Source organism: Otolemur garnettii, unplaced genomic scaffold (genome assembly GCF_000181295.1).
Source record: "Otolemur garnettii isolate 467f Iridium unplaced genomic scaffold, OtoGar3 scaffold00001, whole genome shotgun sequence".
NCBI classification, from domain to species: domain Eukaryota; kingdom Metazoa; phylum Chordata; class Mammalia; order Primates; family Galagidae; genus Otolemur; species Otolemur garnettii.
Genome location: NW_003852396.1, coordinates 43,200,603 through 43,218,651, shown reverse-complemented (window position 1 = coordinate 43,218,651; position 18,049 = coordinate 43,200,603). Strand labels below are relative to the sequence as shown.

Sequence of the window (18,049 nt, the reverse complement as noted above, 5' to 3'; positions counted from 1 at the left end):
CAGAGAGGATCCAGAGCAAGGCTAGAAAGGCCCTTTTGCAGCCAGCTGGGTTCCCTTGGTCAGCTGTCCCAGTGTTGGCCCTCTCCTTCTCAGGCCTCCACTTCGGGTCTCAGCTTACCCAGACCTGGGCCCATCCTGAGCAGGGTCAGGAGCATTCTACGAGACTCAGCCCTTGCACAAAGCTTTCACCAATCTTTCCTCCACCCTGGGCTGAGTTATGCTCCTTGTCTGGGGTTCCAGAGACACTCATATCCTCATCCTAACATCCTGTCCCCTTGGAGGTTACAGGGCTACTGTGATAACATTATAGTTTACATATTTGGTATATATGGTGTCATCTCTACTTTATGCAAAGGGCAGACCTAGCAGGGTATATGGTACAACTCTTTTTATTGTCTGTTTCTCCTCTTGGCCAGGGAGTCCCAAAGAGTGGGAACTGTGTACGTAGGTCTGGCACTGAGCAGGGGATGGGCCATTGCTGATCGGTTAAGCAGCAGGCATCAGATGTCCCTGTCCGCTGGTCACATGTGAGTGCATCTCCTTTCTCAGCTCCCGCTGCCACGTCCGAGGGCATCTTCCTCTGCACGTCTGCACTTGCCTTCCTATCCCTCTGGTCTCGGCTGTCCTCCTACCAAGCTGTACCTCACGCATTCCCCGTGCTGTGCTGTTACTGTCTTTGCTAATGGATGTAGATTCTTCAATAGAGTGAAATGTTTTGACAGCATTTTCTTGTGGGTGACTGGGAAGTTTGTTTCAGGCCTTGCATCCTTAGAGGATGAATGGGAATCAGGGCTCATCCAGGAACTACACAGGATTCCCGTTGTCAGAGTGAGGTGCAGGGTGGGAGCCCCAGAAGTGGATCCCCCAGAAGTGGATCCACTGTGGCCTGACAAGCTAAGCAAAGGGGTGTGGACTTGATCCTGGAGGCCAAGGAATGCCGTGGAGGGATTAAGAAGGGGAGGACATGACAATTTGGATTCAGATCCCTCTGGTAGCGGTGTGGCTGAAGCATCAGATTTGGGGGCTACAGCAAAGGAAAGAGGTGAAGTCATCAGGGGGGGAAAGGGTGGATGGCTTGAACTAATGGGGGAGAGTGGCCAGCTAGGGACTGATTTATGAAATCGTGTGAAGGTAGAAGCCACAGGACTTGGTGACTCCCTATACTTTTGAAGTTTCCCCATGCAGAGAATAGCAGGTTTGTGAGAAGGTGATGGGATCCATTTTGGATGTGATGAGCTAGGTCTCTGTGGGCTGTCCGTGGAGAGGTGTCTCAAACAGAGTCTGCTCCTTACCTGTCTATCCATTCAGCCCTCTGGGGGAGTGACAGCTCTGGGAACTACCAGCATACACTGGTCACCAGAGACTCAAGGGCAGATGAAATCTCCAAGGGATAGAGTAGACAGAAACGAGGTGTGCTGAGTGTGGGACCTGGGTCAGTCTGACTTGCCCTGACTTGCCCAGACTTGCTCAGAGTGAGGACACCTGGGTGCTCTAAGGCCAACGTATGCTCAGGCCTTTGTGGCCGGGAGCATGAGTGAACATGAAATTGTTCATCTTCATGTCTGAAGTGTGTCCTTTGTGCAATTAAAGCCACTGGGGTAGGACAGAGACCAAGCCAGCGTTCATGAGGAGATGGAGCACATGGGCAGCACCTCGCCTGCTTGTTCACCTGAGAGGTATCACTGGCTTTAGTGACATTACTGGTATGTGGTGGTCACTTGGCAGGTAGCTTCAAGTATGTGGCTAGGATGAGGCAGGATGTCTGTGTGCTACTTACACGTTGAGAGGCTGCCAGGCTGGCCACTGGGCTTTGGCTTTGATGACGGTGAGGACCTCATCACTCTGCAAGAGAGGACCACAGATACTTAGTGAGCAGAGCTAGAGCATGGGAACAACAGGGCTTTGACCCCTCTGCCTTATCAGCTGTCAAAGCTCTACCTGCCTAAGTCTGGAGCCACAGCAACACCAGGAGGAGGTAGGACTGAGTATCCACTGTGCCAGGCATGTCCTGGACACTGGTGGGCCCATCGAGCCACACCTTTGCTTTCCAGTTCAGCTCATCCCTTCCCTACTGGAGCCAGAGCTCTGACCTGGACCCTGCCTGGGTTGGCCAGACGCCCTTGCCGTGTGAAGCCTGGAGGGCCACGTCATGTGCGGTGAGTTCAGGCACTGAGTAGCTCCTACAACTTGCAAACTGGATCAGCAGGAACTGCAGTGTAGCCAACATCCCACCCCAAGGACTGTCACCCTGAGGCTTCTTCTGCTGGTAAGACCCCTGCCCTGGACCAGGCTCCTTTGGAGGGGGAGGCCAGAATGAAGCTGCGGCCCATACTCACTGTGCTACTAGGGTTATTCAGCCTGATTTTGCTTTGGATGGTGTATGGAGCACCCTTAGTATCTGGGGAACCTAAAATAATTTTTGGAGGAAGAATTTGATAACATTTTGAAGGAAGACATTAAATGGTTATTGTAGGGCAAAACTCAGAACTTTGTTGACCTTGCTCGACTTTGTAATTTTGCTGTTTTTTTTTTTCTTATTGTGCACGGGGGTGGGGTGAGGGGTAGTATGATCTTTGCAAGGCTTAAGGCCTCCATGGGTCCAAATTCAGCTTAGGCAGGGGCTTTCTTCAGAGAGGAGTCAGCTGGTCTGGGTCTCCCCTTCTCCTGGCTTGGAACCAGCAATTCTCAGACACAATAGTCCATTGTGCGTAGAAAACTCCAAAATGTTACCAGTTGGGGAAGGAAGAGCTTTGGGGGCAGAGGCTTGCTTGGCTGGCTCACAGCTTTGCCCCAGCCCTCAGAGCAGTGCCTGGCAATAGGCGCCTGGAACATATTTAGGATGAATTGATGACCTTCTCCTTGGTTGGGTACCTTGCCCAGAAAAGTCCTACACCCCTGAGGAAAGTGGAGGAAGGAGGCCAGATGCGCCTCCCAGGCTCAGGCCCAAAGGTTATAAAAATCTTTCTAATTCAGAGCTGCTGGTCCACCCCCAGGGAAGGGGTCATTGCAGGGTAGGCCTTAATGATGCAGGGAGCTCTGCCAGACCTGGAATGGCCTGGACTCCTACAGATGGCCCCAGGGGAGGGTGCCCACAGGACAAGCCACAGAGCTACCTACCAGGGCAGCTCTCAGCCTCTTCCTGATCTCAGGCTCTTTGGGGTGCCCTTTCTTCGTCAGAGGCAAGAACCTTCAGATGCACTGATAACCCCACATGCCCACGTCTGCAGGGAAGCAGTTGCGTTTCTTATGGAAGATTTGTTTATTTGTTGATAGTATAGCTCTCACTCACTCCTAATCTGTTGAATAACTGAGAGAAACTGTTTTTTGTGAAATCACTATGGAACATGACCTGTCCGTCTATGACCTGGACTCCAGCTCTATGTCTCCCAAGACCTGGTTTTCCTGTGCTCACCTCAGAGGCCCATGTTGGAGCCTTTCATCTGACCCCAGGCCCCTGTCCCCATCCAGTGGTCCTATGTGTGCTAAAGGCGCCTCCATCAGCTGCCTGGGGCATCACCAGCTGCCTCCCTCTGCAGCCCTCACCCCAGCCAGGCTGGAGACCTCCTGTGTTCTCACTCTCCCACCCACCACCTCCAGTACCCCTCCTCCCCCAGGGCACCCCCTCCTTTTGCAAGTCTGACCATATCAGTTCCCTGTGCAACCCCAGCAAGGGCTCCCCACCCCTTCCAGGATAATTTCTCACTTTCTGAGTTTTGTTTACAATTTCTTCATCATGTAGCTTCTGGTCTACTTTTTTTCCCTTTGATTTTTAATTCTAGAATAATATATACTTTTTATTTATTTTTTACATTTAAAAATTTTTGTTTCTTGTTTGGGATTCATTGAGGGTACAAAGAATTAGGTTACATAGATTGCATTTGTTAGATAAAGTCCTTCTTATAATGATGTTCGGCCCCCAAGAGGTGTGCCGTACACCGTGACCCCCTCTCTCCCTACTTATTATAGCAAATGTTAACATCACGGAAGCACACAATGTCGATGGCGAGCACTTCACTATTCTATTTCCAGATCTCCCCGCCTCTGTCTCTACCTCCTTGTCTAGAATGTTACAGGTTGGTATGTATTTTTCTGGGTCTTTGTGCACATGTGGGCAATAGATATAGCTTTTCCCACAAAAATGGCATCATACTGAGTATCATGTTCTGTACCATGATTTTAAAATGTTTTCTTAATACTATATCATGGGAAACTTTTCATCAGGACATATTATATACCATATACAGTATACACCATATATCCAGGCTTTTCTGTATTGTGATTATTAAAGTGCTGGAGATCTTTAAATTATGGCAAGCCTGGCCAAGACGTATTAAAAAGAAATAAGGTATGAGATCCAAAAAATGACATACTGTCTGATGACAAGGGCTTTGCCCTTATTATATTTCATCAAAAAGCAAAATCAGTGTGGGTGGGGTTCAGGTGGCCACCGAGTTAGCTGGCCCTGCAGGTTCACCTGCTTTACAATTCAATGTTGGCTTTTGGGTCCCAACTAACGACATACTGACTTTGCTTTTGCAAAACCCAACACAATAATAATGATCTGGATCCTCCATTAGTGTTTATTTATGATAATGAAATTCCATGTGTGTTTCTTTTTTAAATCTATGGAGGATCCGAGGACGGCAGGTCCATATGTGTGGGCGCTGCAGCCTCTTGTTGTGAATCACTTCACCTAGTGTTTATACAACATCCGTGTGATCAACAGCTTCCTGTTCCTCCCGCGATTGTTTGTATTACTCAACAAAATAAGAAAGCCAGGAGCATTCTGGAACATTACTTAAAAAGCTAAATATTTTTGTTGGAACATCAAGATTCTCTGGTAGAACCTGAGTTCTCCAGGATGAGAGAGTGTCTGAGTTATTCCCGGCTATATCCAAATGCTCACAGGCGCTCAGTGAATTGTTGAGAAAGCAAAGCCACGCCATTCTTTCTGATGTACGGGCAGAGTTCCATAGCATGGATGTTCTCAGATTTATTAAAGTGATGTAATCAGGGGATATTTATTTGTTTCCCCAAATGATGCTCTGAGGGAGACTCTGTACCTGTTTCTTTGTTCACATATACAAGAGTTTGTGTGTCATTGATTCCCAGGAATGATTAAAAGATGAAGCTAAGTGTTTAAATTTGGGGTTAATCTGTGGGTACATATGATTCGGCTACATCATTTGCCTTTGTAAGGTCAACTTCAAAGTCTGCGTTGTAAGACTAAGCTAATTTAAAGCTGTGATAGGGCCTGCCAAATTGCCCTCCAAACATCTGTGCCAATTTATGCTCCTATATACTCACATCCTCACAACTTTAGGCACACTGAATATTGTCCATCTTTTTAATAATAAAGCTACTAATCCAGCATGTATTAAAGTAGTGTACTCTGGGAGGCTGAGGTGGGCGGACTGCCTGAGCTTGTGGGTTCGAGAACAGGCTGGGCAAGAATGCAACCCCATCTCTACAAATAGCCAGGTGTTGTGGTGGGCACCCATACTCCCAGCTACTCGGGAGGCTGAGGCAAAAGAATCACTTGAGCCCACGAGTTTGAGATTGCTGTGAGCTATGATACCAGAATGCCAGGGCACTCTACTGAGGCAACAAAGTGAGACTCCATCTCAAAAAAAAAAAAGAAAAAAAAAAAGGTAGCACGGTGGAGAGCACAAGCTCTAGAATCATACCTGAGTTCAAATTCTGATGGCAGCATTTGCTAGCTTTGTGTTTGTATCTTTTTGGCAAGTAAATATCTTGTTCTTGTATAGTTTTCTCAACTGTGAAATAGGGTCAGAAAGATCTACCGTGGTTAGTATTAAATGACAATCCATGCAGTGTGCTAATACAGTGCCTGGGACATAGCAAATGCTCCATACATTCTAGCTATTATTCATTCTTATTTGTATTTACATTCAGATCAATTTGGTATGAATTGACTTGCACTGCTTGAGTGTGGAGCACACAGTTGCAGCTTCAAACCCACAAAATCCTCAGGAGCAATTCCCCTCATTTAAAGTCAAGCTCTGAGTCTCAGGGAGTGTGTGATGGGAGGTTTACGTAGTTGGGTGAGCCCGGGATGGGGCTACTGGGGCGCTGGGCATTTCACATTCTGACGAATGAAGGCCTTAAATTCAGAGTAAGCAATCCATGCTTCAGACTTAAATGAAAAGCTTATTTTAACAAGTCTCTAAGGCACAGACAGCTTTCAAGAATCCTCAGAGCCCCTTCACATCTCCCATAGGACCCTTTTCAAACAAAATATTTCAGAGCATTCACAGTTCATGCCTCATTTGGATGACGTGAACACTTTTCCAAAGATGTGGCAATTAAAATAAAAAACCCCAAAGACACTCCAGGTCACTTGTATCTATCTTTTGCTTTGTTTTTGGTAAACACATTGTGAAGACATGACAGCTGTGCTCAGACCTCATAGCTCCTGGTACCAAGTGGGAATAGCACAGCCCTAAACAGGCACAGGCCAGGGTCAGATCTGGAGGGAGGAGGTTTGTGTGGAGCAAAAACAGGCCTGGAATAGGCCAGAGGCAGAAAATGCATCAACATCGGGAGATGCCAAATCTGAACAGAGCAGAGAATAAAAATGGAGGCCTGGGGGAAGGAATGGAGACTGGTGTCTGAACCGTCCTCACCCCACATGGGCCCACCTCTGCACTCCAGAGGCAGCACCCAGGGAGAGAGAGCTCCAGGCAGCTCAGGGGAGCCAACTAAGGAAGTCTGGGAGTGCATCACCCCCTTCCTGTCTCAGTCCTCACCTCCTTTGACCCTGCACCTTCCTGGCTCCTGACCTTTTGACTCCCTCTCCCAGTCCTGAACCAAAAGCTGTTTCCTGATGCTGATGCTCGTTTGCTCCTGGAAGCATGGAGGCTTGGACCTGCAGTGTCAGAGGTAGCCTGGCAACTGGCCTGATGCCCCTACCATGCTGCCTCCCTCTGGGAACAAAAATGGGATGTAATCTGTGATCAGAGAGGGAAAGACGCGATCCGTGATCACAGAGGAAAGGAACTGAAACAGGTAGAAGCAACAACAAAAATAAAACTATTATTCTTTTTTATGTGCTAGGCACCTTGCTAATTACCTCATATGCAGCATCTTACTTAATCCTTGTAACACATTTGCAAAGTAGGTGCATACTTTTTAATACTCAGAAACACATTTGGCCAAGTTTGGCCACAGGTAGTTAGTGGCTGAGCTGGGATTCAAACCTCAATCTGACTCTAGAGGCCACACTTGTCACCACTGTGAAACCAGGCAGAGGGGGTGGAAAGGTAAGCTGTGGTCCAGGAGAGCGGGTCCGACTCCTCACACGCTGCCTGCTCTTTGAGGATGTTCCAGCCTGCGGTGTGTTCTGGATATTGTAGCCACACTGGGAGGATTATCAGAGGACTCTTCTCAACACTGCTAAGGTTAATGTTGTCCTGATAACATTAAGCCTGTTCTGATGAAGGGGGCACAGGCACAGGCTCCCTGAGTTGGAGAGAAAGCGTCTGGACTCTGGAGAGTTAGAGAGAGGAAAACCCAGCGGCGCTAAATGCAGGTGCAGAGACACAGGCGCATGCGCACAGACGCCCCGCCCGCGTTCATCAGCTTCTTACAAAAGCCTTTGGAAATGGCTGTCAGACTCTCCACAGCAGACGAGGAAACTGCGGCTCAAATAAGTCGATGACTCGCCTAAGACCACGTGGAACCATGATTCCAGTGCAGGCGTGTCTGACTCCAGAACTCGTGCTCTTTCCACTCTCCCCAACTCTTCTTCTCTATCTGTGCTGCGCACCCCGCACCCCAGTTTTGCTCATTTTTCAGCAAGAGTACTGATGACCCTAGTTGCCACTTTTCTCCAAGGACCCTTGCTTTGAGGCACAGCTCCCTGAGTTCTCTGTGGGGGCAGGGTTGGCACCCTGAGTCTTGCACGGAGGCCACGGTGAGCCCTGTTTGGTCCCATTTTTGCTTCTGCCCCCTTTCTCAGAATTCCTGCTTACTCACAGAAGGTATTAATCATGGCTTCTACCTCTGAAGGTAACTTGGCCGTGTTCTGGTGATGAGCAGCAGGAAATGAGCCATTTTATGAGGTGATAATGGGGCAATAAGGATCTTCTATTTTTTAAGACGGAGTCTCATTTTGTTGCCCTTGGTAGAGTGCCCTGGTGTCATAGCTCACAGCAACCTCAAACTCTTGGGCTCAAGTGATTCTCTTGCCTCAGCCTCCCGACTACAGGCCCCCACCACAACGCCTGGCTATTTTTAGAGATGAGGTCTCGCTTTGGCTCAGGTTGGTCTCCAACTAGTGAGCTCAGGCAATCTACCGGCCGCGGCCTCCCAGAGTGCCAGGATTACAGGCGTAAGCCACCACTAATGGCCAGCTATCATCATCTGTGTCAACTGTGACCAGAGGTAGCCTTCTGTAGGGTTTCAACAGGCTCTGCGCTTACCGGTCATAAATAAATGTATACATATAGTAAAATGATTGAATAAAAAATAAAATTAAAAAAGATCAGAGCACTCATACAGTTTGGCAGCGATATCACATGGTCTGCACCACTGGCCTCTGAGGTAGACAGCAGATGGCCTGATTTCTCAGGGGAGGCAACTGAGACTCTCTTCTCTGCGAGTAGACTCAACTGCTCTCAGAAAGTTCACCAGTGACCTCTCAATGCCAAAGCCGATGGTCAGTGCCCAGCGCCCAGCTGCCACGACCGCTGGACAGCATTTGGCACAGCTGCCACTTCCTCCGCCTCGAAACCTTCCTACTTTGTGCTGGTCTTGCTGCCTCTGAGTTTTCTTCTCACCTCACCAGCCATTCTTTCTCAGCCTCCTTTGTGGATTCCTCTCTACCTTCCTCTAACCTTGACGTACCCTGAGCTTGAAAGTTTGGTCTTCCTCTCCTTTCTATCCACACATTCTTGGTGATTTCATTTAGTTCCATGCCTTCAAAGCCAGCTGTATCTACACCGATGACCTAAGTTTTAATCTCCTATGTCAACCTGGCCTCTGAATTTTAGACTTCTGATATCGACTGCCTGACATTTTCATCTGGATGTCCAATTGGCATCTCAAACACAACGTGTCTGAAACCAAACTCCTTATCTTCCCCACCCCAAATCCTCCCTCTATAATTGTTTTCATCCTCTAAATGGCAAAGTCATCCTTCCACTTGCTCATCCTGGGTGCCTCTTTCTCTTCTACCCCACACCAATCCATCAGCACCTCCTGTCGGCTCCACTGTCCATCACCTACCTGCCCTGCTGCCTCCTGGTCCAAGCCACCATCATCCCTCACCTGGATTATTGCAGTCAATTCCTATTAGGTCCCCCTACGTCCCTCACCCTCCTCCGGACTCTTCCTCATGTGGCAGCCACATCATGCCATCCCTCTGGCCAAATCCTCCCGCCATGGCTTTGCGTCTCATAGCAGGCAGGGACCCTTCTCTGGCTCCCAAGCTGCTTCACCATCTGCCTCTTCTCTCTAGGGTCTTGATAACCTCATCTCTTACTACTATTTCCCTTGCTCCCATTGTTCCAGCATGTTGGATTTCTTACTTTGCTTCCAACATGCCAGGCAAACGCTGCCCCTGCCGTGCCCCGTCTTGCTATGGGGTCCTTCCAGGTTCCAGGGACTCACTCCTTTCCCTCCTCCTGATTGCTGCTCAAATATCACCTGCTCAGTGAGGCCTTTGATGACCATGGCAGCTCCCTGACTCAGCACCCCCTTCCCTTTATCCAAATGTCTCTTATTTTCTAAAATTTAGTTGATTTCTTCAAATGTTAGATAAGTTTTATTTTTAGAGATGAGGTCTCACTATGTTGCCCGGTCTGATCATGAACTCCTCGGCTCAAGCGATCCTCTTGCCTTAGCCTCCTGGAATAGCCATAGCTGGGCTCATAGGCATGTGCCACCACCCTGGGCTGAACGTCTTTTTTCTATGACATTTATCACTGTCTGATTTATGGTGCATTTTGCCAAGTTACTTTTTATGACCTATCTCCCTCTCGCCCCCATGCTAGAATGGGAGCTGCAGGAGGGTTTTTGTCTGGTTTGCTCGCTGCTGCCCCTTCCGTGTACAGATCCGTGTTGGGAACCCACTCGGTCAACACTTGTTGGATGAATGAGAGCCTGTGATGAGAAGGGGTAGAGTCCTCTGGGCCTCAGCCCCCCAGCTTGTCTGTCCTAGGATGGAGCCAGAGCTGTGTGATGTGGTACTAATGAGCTTGGGTGTGAGATGGGGGGCACTGGGAGGACAGGGGTGGGAGTCAGCAGAGGCCTAAAAGGCAGGGGCAGGGCGAGGCCAGCACCCAGAGGCCCCTTCGGGAGATCTGGTCAGAGTTCCTAGGTCCTGAGTCTGCCTCAGGTGGGCACCTGGGCCACCTGCCTGGCTGTTTGTAAGTGCCCATTTCATGCCTTGTCCTCTGGGAAGCAGATGCCATCACAAGCTGCTGTCTGATCAGCTATTTCAAAGCCAGAGAAGGTATCCGAAGCCTATTAACAGATCCGCAAGAAGACGATGCGTTTGCACAGAAGCATTTCAAATTCAATTTCTTTTTATTTCTTTTCAAACACAGCCTGTAATTCCAATGGGAAAATTGCATAATGCCCGTAGATAACAATTTTCCCCTGAGATGGTTTTGTGGCAGCAGCTTGGCATTTCTGAAGCAGGAGAGGAAGGACTCATAAGAGCTGGCCTGGGTCTGCCCTGCGCCCTTCCACCCAGGCTGTCTCTGGAGGGTGGGAGCTCTCAACAAGCTGTACTACCCCATGACCTTCCCCGTGCTTGCACTAACCACTGGCATCCTTTTAGCGTGTCGTCTGGTGACTGACCCACGTACCAATCCTGATTTAACCTTACCTCTGGATTTTTATGTTATTTGCAATGCTCGCGAAAGTCTGCTGCTCCTCTGAGTCAAACAGGCAAGTGAAGGAGGCAGAAGAGGCCGGTGAGGCACGTCTGCCTCTCCTATCCCTCCAGCCCCCCACACCTGCTCTTTGGCAGGCTGCCTCCCCACTTCCGTCTGAGCTCCAGCAATCAGAAAAGCCTGGTGCCCAGGCCAGAAGAGAGAAGGAGAAAGGCAGCCAGGCCCAGAGATACTTTAATGTCATGTAGATCAGCAGTTCCCAACATTTTTGGCATTAGGGACGGGTTTCACGGAAGATAATTTTTCCATAGACGATGGTGGGGGGAATGGTTTCCAGATGATGCAGCACAATACATCGCCCCCTCAGATCAGCAGGGCTTTGACTCTCATCAGGAGCGTGTGACCCAGATCCCTGTGTGCATTTTACAGTCGGGTTCATGCTCCTGAGAGAATCGAATGCTCCCTGATCTGACAGAGGTGGAGCTCAGGCAGTCTCCGCCAGGGAGATGCGGGGACACTGTAAATACAGATGATGGCTTCGCTCCTTGCTCACCACTCACCTCCTGCTGTGTGGTCAGGTTCTTAATAGGCCACAGACCGCTATGGGTCCTACTGCTCGGGGGTTAAGAATGACACCAAATCCAAACGGGAGGGGTGTCTGTCTTCAAACAGGAGGGGATTGTGAGGATGTCCATCCTGGAGCCCAAGGAGGATGAGCCAGGCCAGGGCTGACTGCAGGTGCCTCACCCTGTAAGGGCTGCACCCCTCCCCATGAGAGCCCCTCCCGTGATCTTAAAGGCACACCCCCCCAAACCCTGACACCCCATCCTCACCTTCTGTCCCAGAAACCAGCGTTAGAACAGGGACTGGATTGTGTCCTTCCTAGCACCAGCCTGCCTTGCAAGAGGTATGCAGGGAGTGTTCAGGGATGAATAATGAATTAGTTAATGAAACAATTAGTTAATGGCAAGCTAGAGGAAGCCTCTGGCCTTGGCTGCCCTCCCAGGGGGCTTAGGGGCTCTTGCTTTGAGTGTGACGGGACTGGGACGTGGCTGAGGGGTTCGTGAGCAGAAGAGTGATATGAACTGATTTGCATATTTCCTGGACTCTGCTGGCTGTGGGTGGGAATGAGAACTGGAGTGGGGCAGGGGGAGCAGGCACCCAGGCAGGAGGCCACTACAGTGTCAGCAACACTGGAGCTGGGAAGAGCAAAGGACGCATGGAAGGCATGGCATGGCAGACGTGGGAGGGTAGTCCTGGCAGGATAGGCTGATGGATTGGATGTGGGGTGCAGAACACAGGGGTCAAGGATGACTCCAGGGAGGTGTCATGTAGGCAGGGTGTATGTGAGGCTGGGGATAGAAACTTCAAGTCACCAGCATATCAGTGGTGGCTAAAGTCACATGATAAATCACTGGTGCAGTGGGTGGAGGCAGGGGAGGAAGGGGAGCGGCCAAGGAGCCTCAGGTAGGTGGCCTGAGGGAAAGGAAGACATGAGGACTTGCCCTGGGCCTCTCCAGAGCCCTTGTGCTGCCCTGCTCCACACTACCCCTGCACTGCCCCCTTGTGCCACCCCCATACTGCCCCCATGCAGCCCCCATGCCATCCCCATACAGCCCCCACGCTGTTCCCACACTGGCCCCACATTGTTCCCAGGCAGCCCCCATGCCATCCCCATACAGCCCCCACACTGTTCCCACACTGACCCCACATTGCTCCCATGCAGCCCCCATGCCACCCCCACATCACTCCCTCAGCTGCCTCCACACTACCACTCGCTCATTGCTGCCACCTCTAGCCACTGCTGCAGACATAATTGAAGCAGATTCAGGGAAAGAGAAGGTGAACCATCGGAGGCAGCACGCCTAGGTGGCTCTTTTTGAAGAGTTTGCTGCGAAGCAGAGTCAAGAAAAATGGCAGTGGCAGGACAGATGTGTGATAAGTGCTATCAGGGCAGGTCTGTATGTCAGAGGGTAAGTGAATAAGTCAATACAGCAGAGAAGTTGCTATTGCAGGGTGGGGGAGCACTCGCAGTAGTAGAGTCCTTGAAGGGATGATAAAAGGTGAGATCCAGACCTGAGAAGGAGATCCACACCTGAGGGGTGGTCTGCCAGGGTCACAAGAGTGCAGAGAAGATGGACAGAGGACAGTAGCTGCAGGGGCTCGTGGTTGCTGGTCTGGCCTGAGCACAGGGGCTGGGTTGCTGGGGCCAATGATGAGGACTCATTCATCCTGCAGTGATCAAGGGAGCTTCTAGTCCAGCCGGGCTCTGAGTCCACCTGGGAGCTCCAGGTGCTGGAGAGAGAGCCCTGCACAAAAGAGACCACTTCCCTGTCCTCAGGGGAGCTTCTGTTCCACAGGAATGGCAGGTATAAATAAAGGGGCAGTTAGACAGTGTGTCAGATGATGTCTGGTCACTGGTTTTCCGGAGAAGATAAAACGGAAAAGGGAGAGAGGGAGGGTTGGGGTGAGGAGATGGAGTGTGGTTGCAATTTTAAATAGAGTGGAGTAGGAAGGCTTCACCCATAAAGGGACTCAACTATTTTAGAACATAGATGCTAATGCATATGAAAAGGGCCCAGAAAGTACTCTACCAAGATGAAAATATTCCTTACGTACTAAACGGAGGTCTTCAGAATTAAAAAAAATAGCATAACCATGTTTTTAGGAAGTGAGAGAAAGAAGCAAAAAGAATTATTCCCGCCACCCTTACCCAGCTAGAGCACATTACTATTCTCATTTGCTTTGTCATATGGTCGAGATCACGGCTTATACACACACACACACATGCACTCACACAGATACTTGTGTATCTTTTTTAAAAAAGCATTGCTATTATATACGGTTTTGGGGTTCATCACTGAAACAAATGAGAGTCATAAATGAGAGTATCTCTAAGATACATTAAATGAGAGTATCCCTCAGATACATTAAATTCAAAAAAGTAAGGTACAGACAGTTTGTATAGTAATCTATTTGTATCATACTCCATCTAGCATGCACAAAGGAATGGTAAGGATCAAGAAAATCGTGTGTGTGTGTGTGTGTGTGTGTGTGTGTGTGTGTGTTTCCAATTGTATCAAATATCTCCAGAAGGATATATAAGAACTTAACAAAAATGGGCTGCCTCAGGGGCAGGAACCGGGTAACCAGGGAACAAGGAGAAGGATGAGACTTTTCACTGCACAGTTGCCTTCTATGTCTCTTGAATTTCAAACCATGTGAATATATTGCCATTAAAGAAAAATGGAAAGAAAAAAAGAAAAGGCCCCGTCCAAGGCTGTTTCCCATGGTTTTCTTAACTGGACAGCGATGAAGTCTTTTGCGATGGGTATTGTGCTCATGGAAGGGAGTAGTGGGGATGTCTAGAGCCCATGGGCCCGGAGCCAAGGCCATGGCCGCGACTATGGGCAGAGGGATGGATCCCATCGCAGGGCTAGAATTTATAAGGCATCGGGTGGGTTCTTTATTTGACAGTTTTAAAGCCGGTTAGGCTTTGTTAGGCCAAGAGTATCTTTAAAACAAAAGCAGTTTCAAAAGAAATGAGTATTCATTGGGCACCAAGATCTCTCTCTCTTCTTTCCCTGCTAAGAAGCTTTGACCCAGGTGTTACACTGGCGGCCTGTTTTGCCGGGTCCTTAAATATAATAACATTTCACTTCATCATCTCCTTTTATCAACTGATTTCTATTAAAAGCCTTCAAATTATTAAGTAATGAAGCTTCAAATGACCTGAACAGGGGAGAAGTAAGTGTGCCTTAAGGTGCTCAGCGCATTAGTATCAAATAAGGTTTCAGGGAAAGAGGCTTTCTCAAATGGTGCTATTTAAATGCAAAGTAACAGCTCTCATAAGCTGTAAAAGCTTAACTCTTTTCATTCCGGAGACTCTACATCTCTGAGGTTTGGAGACAGATGTGGAGAAATTTTGTGTTATGGCTCCCACTAAAGGGGTGGCCTGACTAGGAATTTGAGATCACACATACCTGGGCTGGCCCTGGTAAGAGACGTCTCCCTGACTGTGAAAACTCCCTTTTAGCTATTACTGTGGCTTTATGGAGCAGGAGTTAAAGAGCAGTGCAGTGGAATAGGCAGATGGAGGGTTCAAATCTTGGTTCACTTACAGGTTGTACAAGTTTGCAGAAATCACTATTCTCTCCATGCCTGATTCTTTATCTGTAAAGCACAGGTTGACGGACCTTCCTTCTTGTGTCAGACGCTGTGCTGGGCCTTCGGCTTAGGGCATAGGCTAGACAGACACTGTCCTGCTTTTGTGGACCTCTAGTTGGTTAATAATTGTGCATGAGGATTAAATGAGATAATGGAAGCATGAGGTCAGGTGAATGATATCGAACAGCCTGGCTCTGATTACTTAGTTATACTGGCAGCCTCTCCACCCCGCCCTTCTGTCAGTGATATTACTCACTACCTTTTGGCCCAGTCTCCTATGTTACCCCTCACGCCCTGGCATCCGGAGACGTACGCTTTTGCATTGGTTCCTTTTGTCTGGAATGTTCTTATCGCTTGTCCCCTTAAACCACTTCCCTTCTGAAAAGCCTTCTTGATGTCCCCAGACCCTCAAATCATTTTCTTCCATGACCTTAACCATGCTGCACTTTTTTTTACATGGTTATTTGTCTGCTCGTGTCTTTCCCACCCCGAGTCCAGCACCCACCCTATGTCATAGTCGATGCTCCATCAAATACAGCAAGTGAATGTTCAACAGGTGAAAGTTTTATTCCCAAATGTTCCAAGTGAACTGTGAGAGGATCTGGCTATTGTTATCACTGCCACCCAAAGAAATATTCATAAAACTTTGTGATCATCATATCACAGAGTTATCAGAACTTTACACAGGAATTCTCAGCACGGGTAACCGGAGCAGATGGCTCTAACCTGCATCTTCCTCAGAGTAAGTTCTGAAGAGCCCTAGGGGTCTGTGAACACATTCTCAGGTAGGATCTTCTTAGCTCTCCGGGGAATATAAACATGTCATATATTTTTTGAGAATTTAAAAACTCAAGGTGAGCACATTATGGCTCATCTCAAGTCTGGTACCACCGGGCAAGTTGAGAGGCCAGGATACATTTGCTCTTATCCCTCATTGGTGCCCACTACAACTTTTCTGTAGACACTGCGGTGCTCTGGGGAGGGATCTCTTTAGGACTGAAAGACCTATTTCCAGCTGCAGGAATGGTGCCAAAAGGTGCCTCTTAGCGGTCAGTTCTTTGGTATTGGTTAGATAAAGCAGACTCAGGTGAGGTGATGCCCCCTTCTGGGCCAGCCCTCACCCAGTGATCATCCAGGGAAACAGAGGCCGGGCTCTCATCCTCAAGGCAGGATGACTCCGACAAACCATGCCAGGCTGGAGGGTTGGCAGAGGTCTTTGTTGGGCCTGCAGTGCAGCTCCACCTCTCCTTCCGCCCTTCCCGTGTGCTACCTTTGAGTTGGAGTCTGCTTCTCAGAGAACCCAGCTGCTGCAGGGAGTGGGAATAAAGAGGGGCAGAGTTAACAAATCAAAGACATTTTCACTAGGGAAAGTCAAAAGGAGAAATGTGTTGCTGTATGATAAATGCGTTGTCAGCAGCTGGGAGAAGAACCCTGGGGTACACATACCAAACTCTGAACTGACCCAGGCCAGGGTGGTCAGCTTTGCATCTAGATTGTGGGCAGTCATTTAATTTCATAAAAACAGCATCACCCATCACATTAAAGCAATGCTCTTAATTAGCATTTAAAGTGTTTGTAGTTTTATTTGGGTTATTATCAGGATCATTATTTTGTCTTTATAGTCTTAGGAGAGCTATAAGCATAAGGAGTTAGTATCTAGTTATCTTTGCACATATTTAAATAATATGACGATGAAAATAATTATAATCCAACCCTGGGGGATTGTGAGCTTGTATTTGGCCTTTAAAAGAGGTTCATACATTACTCAGGTTTGGAAATCATCTGATTTTGCAATAGTATGCTATTTGGTAGGCTCTGTGGCTTAACTGTGTAACCTTGGGCATGTTACCTAACTCTTTGAACCTTGGTTTTCTCACCTGTACAATGGGGATAATAATTTATCCTACTGGCTTGTTGCAAGACACATATGAGACGTAAGCGTATGTAGACTGTTTCCACAGTTCCTGACATGTAGTAAGTGCTCAATAAATGCCAGCTGGTAGGAAAGGCTGGACAGTAAAGAATGTACCTCTCTGTGAGCCCCTTCCAAGCTGGGCCTGGGAAGCCTCAGCTGTCTGCATCCATCCTTGACAGACAGGAGGAGGAGGATGTTTTGGCTAAATTACTTTCAAAAGAGAGTTGAATTTTCTTTTCTTTTCTTTTCTTTTTTTTTTTTTTTTTTGAGACAGAGTCTCATTCTGTCACCCTGGGTAGAGTGCTGTGGCATCATAGCTTATAGCAACCTCAAACTCTTGGGCTTAAGTGATCCTCCTGCCTCAGCCTCCTGAGTAGCTGAGAACTATAAATATAAGTTTTCTATTTTTAGAAGAGACAGGGTCTCACTCTTACTCAGGGTGGTCTTGGAACTCTGAGGCTCAAGCGATCTACCTGCCTCGGCCTCCCAGAGTGCTAAGATTATAGGCGTGAGTCACCACGCCTGGCAGAGTTAAATTTTCTCTCTCTTTCTCTCTCTTTTTTTTTTTGAGACAGAGTCTCATTCTGTCACCCTGGATATAATGCCACGGCATCATAGCTCACAGCAACCTCAAACTCTTGGGCTCGAGTGATTCTCCAGCCTCAGCCTCCTGAATAGCTGGGACTATAGGTACTAGTGAGATGCACAGCTGGTTTTTCTATTTTTAGAAGAGGCAAGGTCTCCCTCTTGTTCAGGCTGGTCTTGAACTCCTGGGCTCAAGTGATCCAGAGGGCTAGGACTATAAGCGGGAGCCACCATGCCTGGCCGGAGTTAAATTTTCTTAGAAAGCTAGCAAGCAAGTAGTCAGGCAAACAAATACTAAAGCTCCAAAGGACACAAAAGTGAAAGTTAAAAGTAGAAAACTATGGGCTCGGTGCCTATAGCTCAACCGGCTAAGGCGCCAGCCACGTACACCTAAGATGGCGGGTTCGAATCCCCAGCCCGGGCCCACCAAACAACAATGACAGCTGCAACCAAAAAATAGCCGGGCGTTGTGGCGGGCGCCTGTGGTCCCAGCTACTTGGGAGGCGGAGGCAGGAGACTC

At 48.5% G+C, this 18,049-nt stretch overlaps 1 protein-coding gene across 1 annotated transcript in view; it reads right to left on the bottom strand.

Moving 5' to 3' along the window:
* SPON1 (spondin 1) overlaps positions 1-18,049 on the bottom strand; it is a 290,405-nt gene that overhangs the window by 23,696 nt on the left and 248,660 nt on the right. Inside the window, exon 7 of the mRNA XM_003781118.3 lies at positions 1,778-1,842. Within this exon, the coding sequence (XP_003781166.1) occupies positions 1,778-1,842 (65 nt within the window). The remainder of the gene's footprint in view (positions 1-1,777; positions 1,843-18,049) is intronic.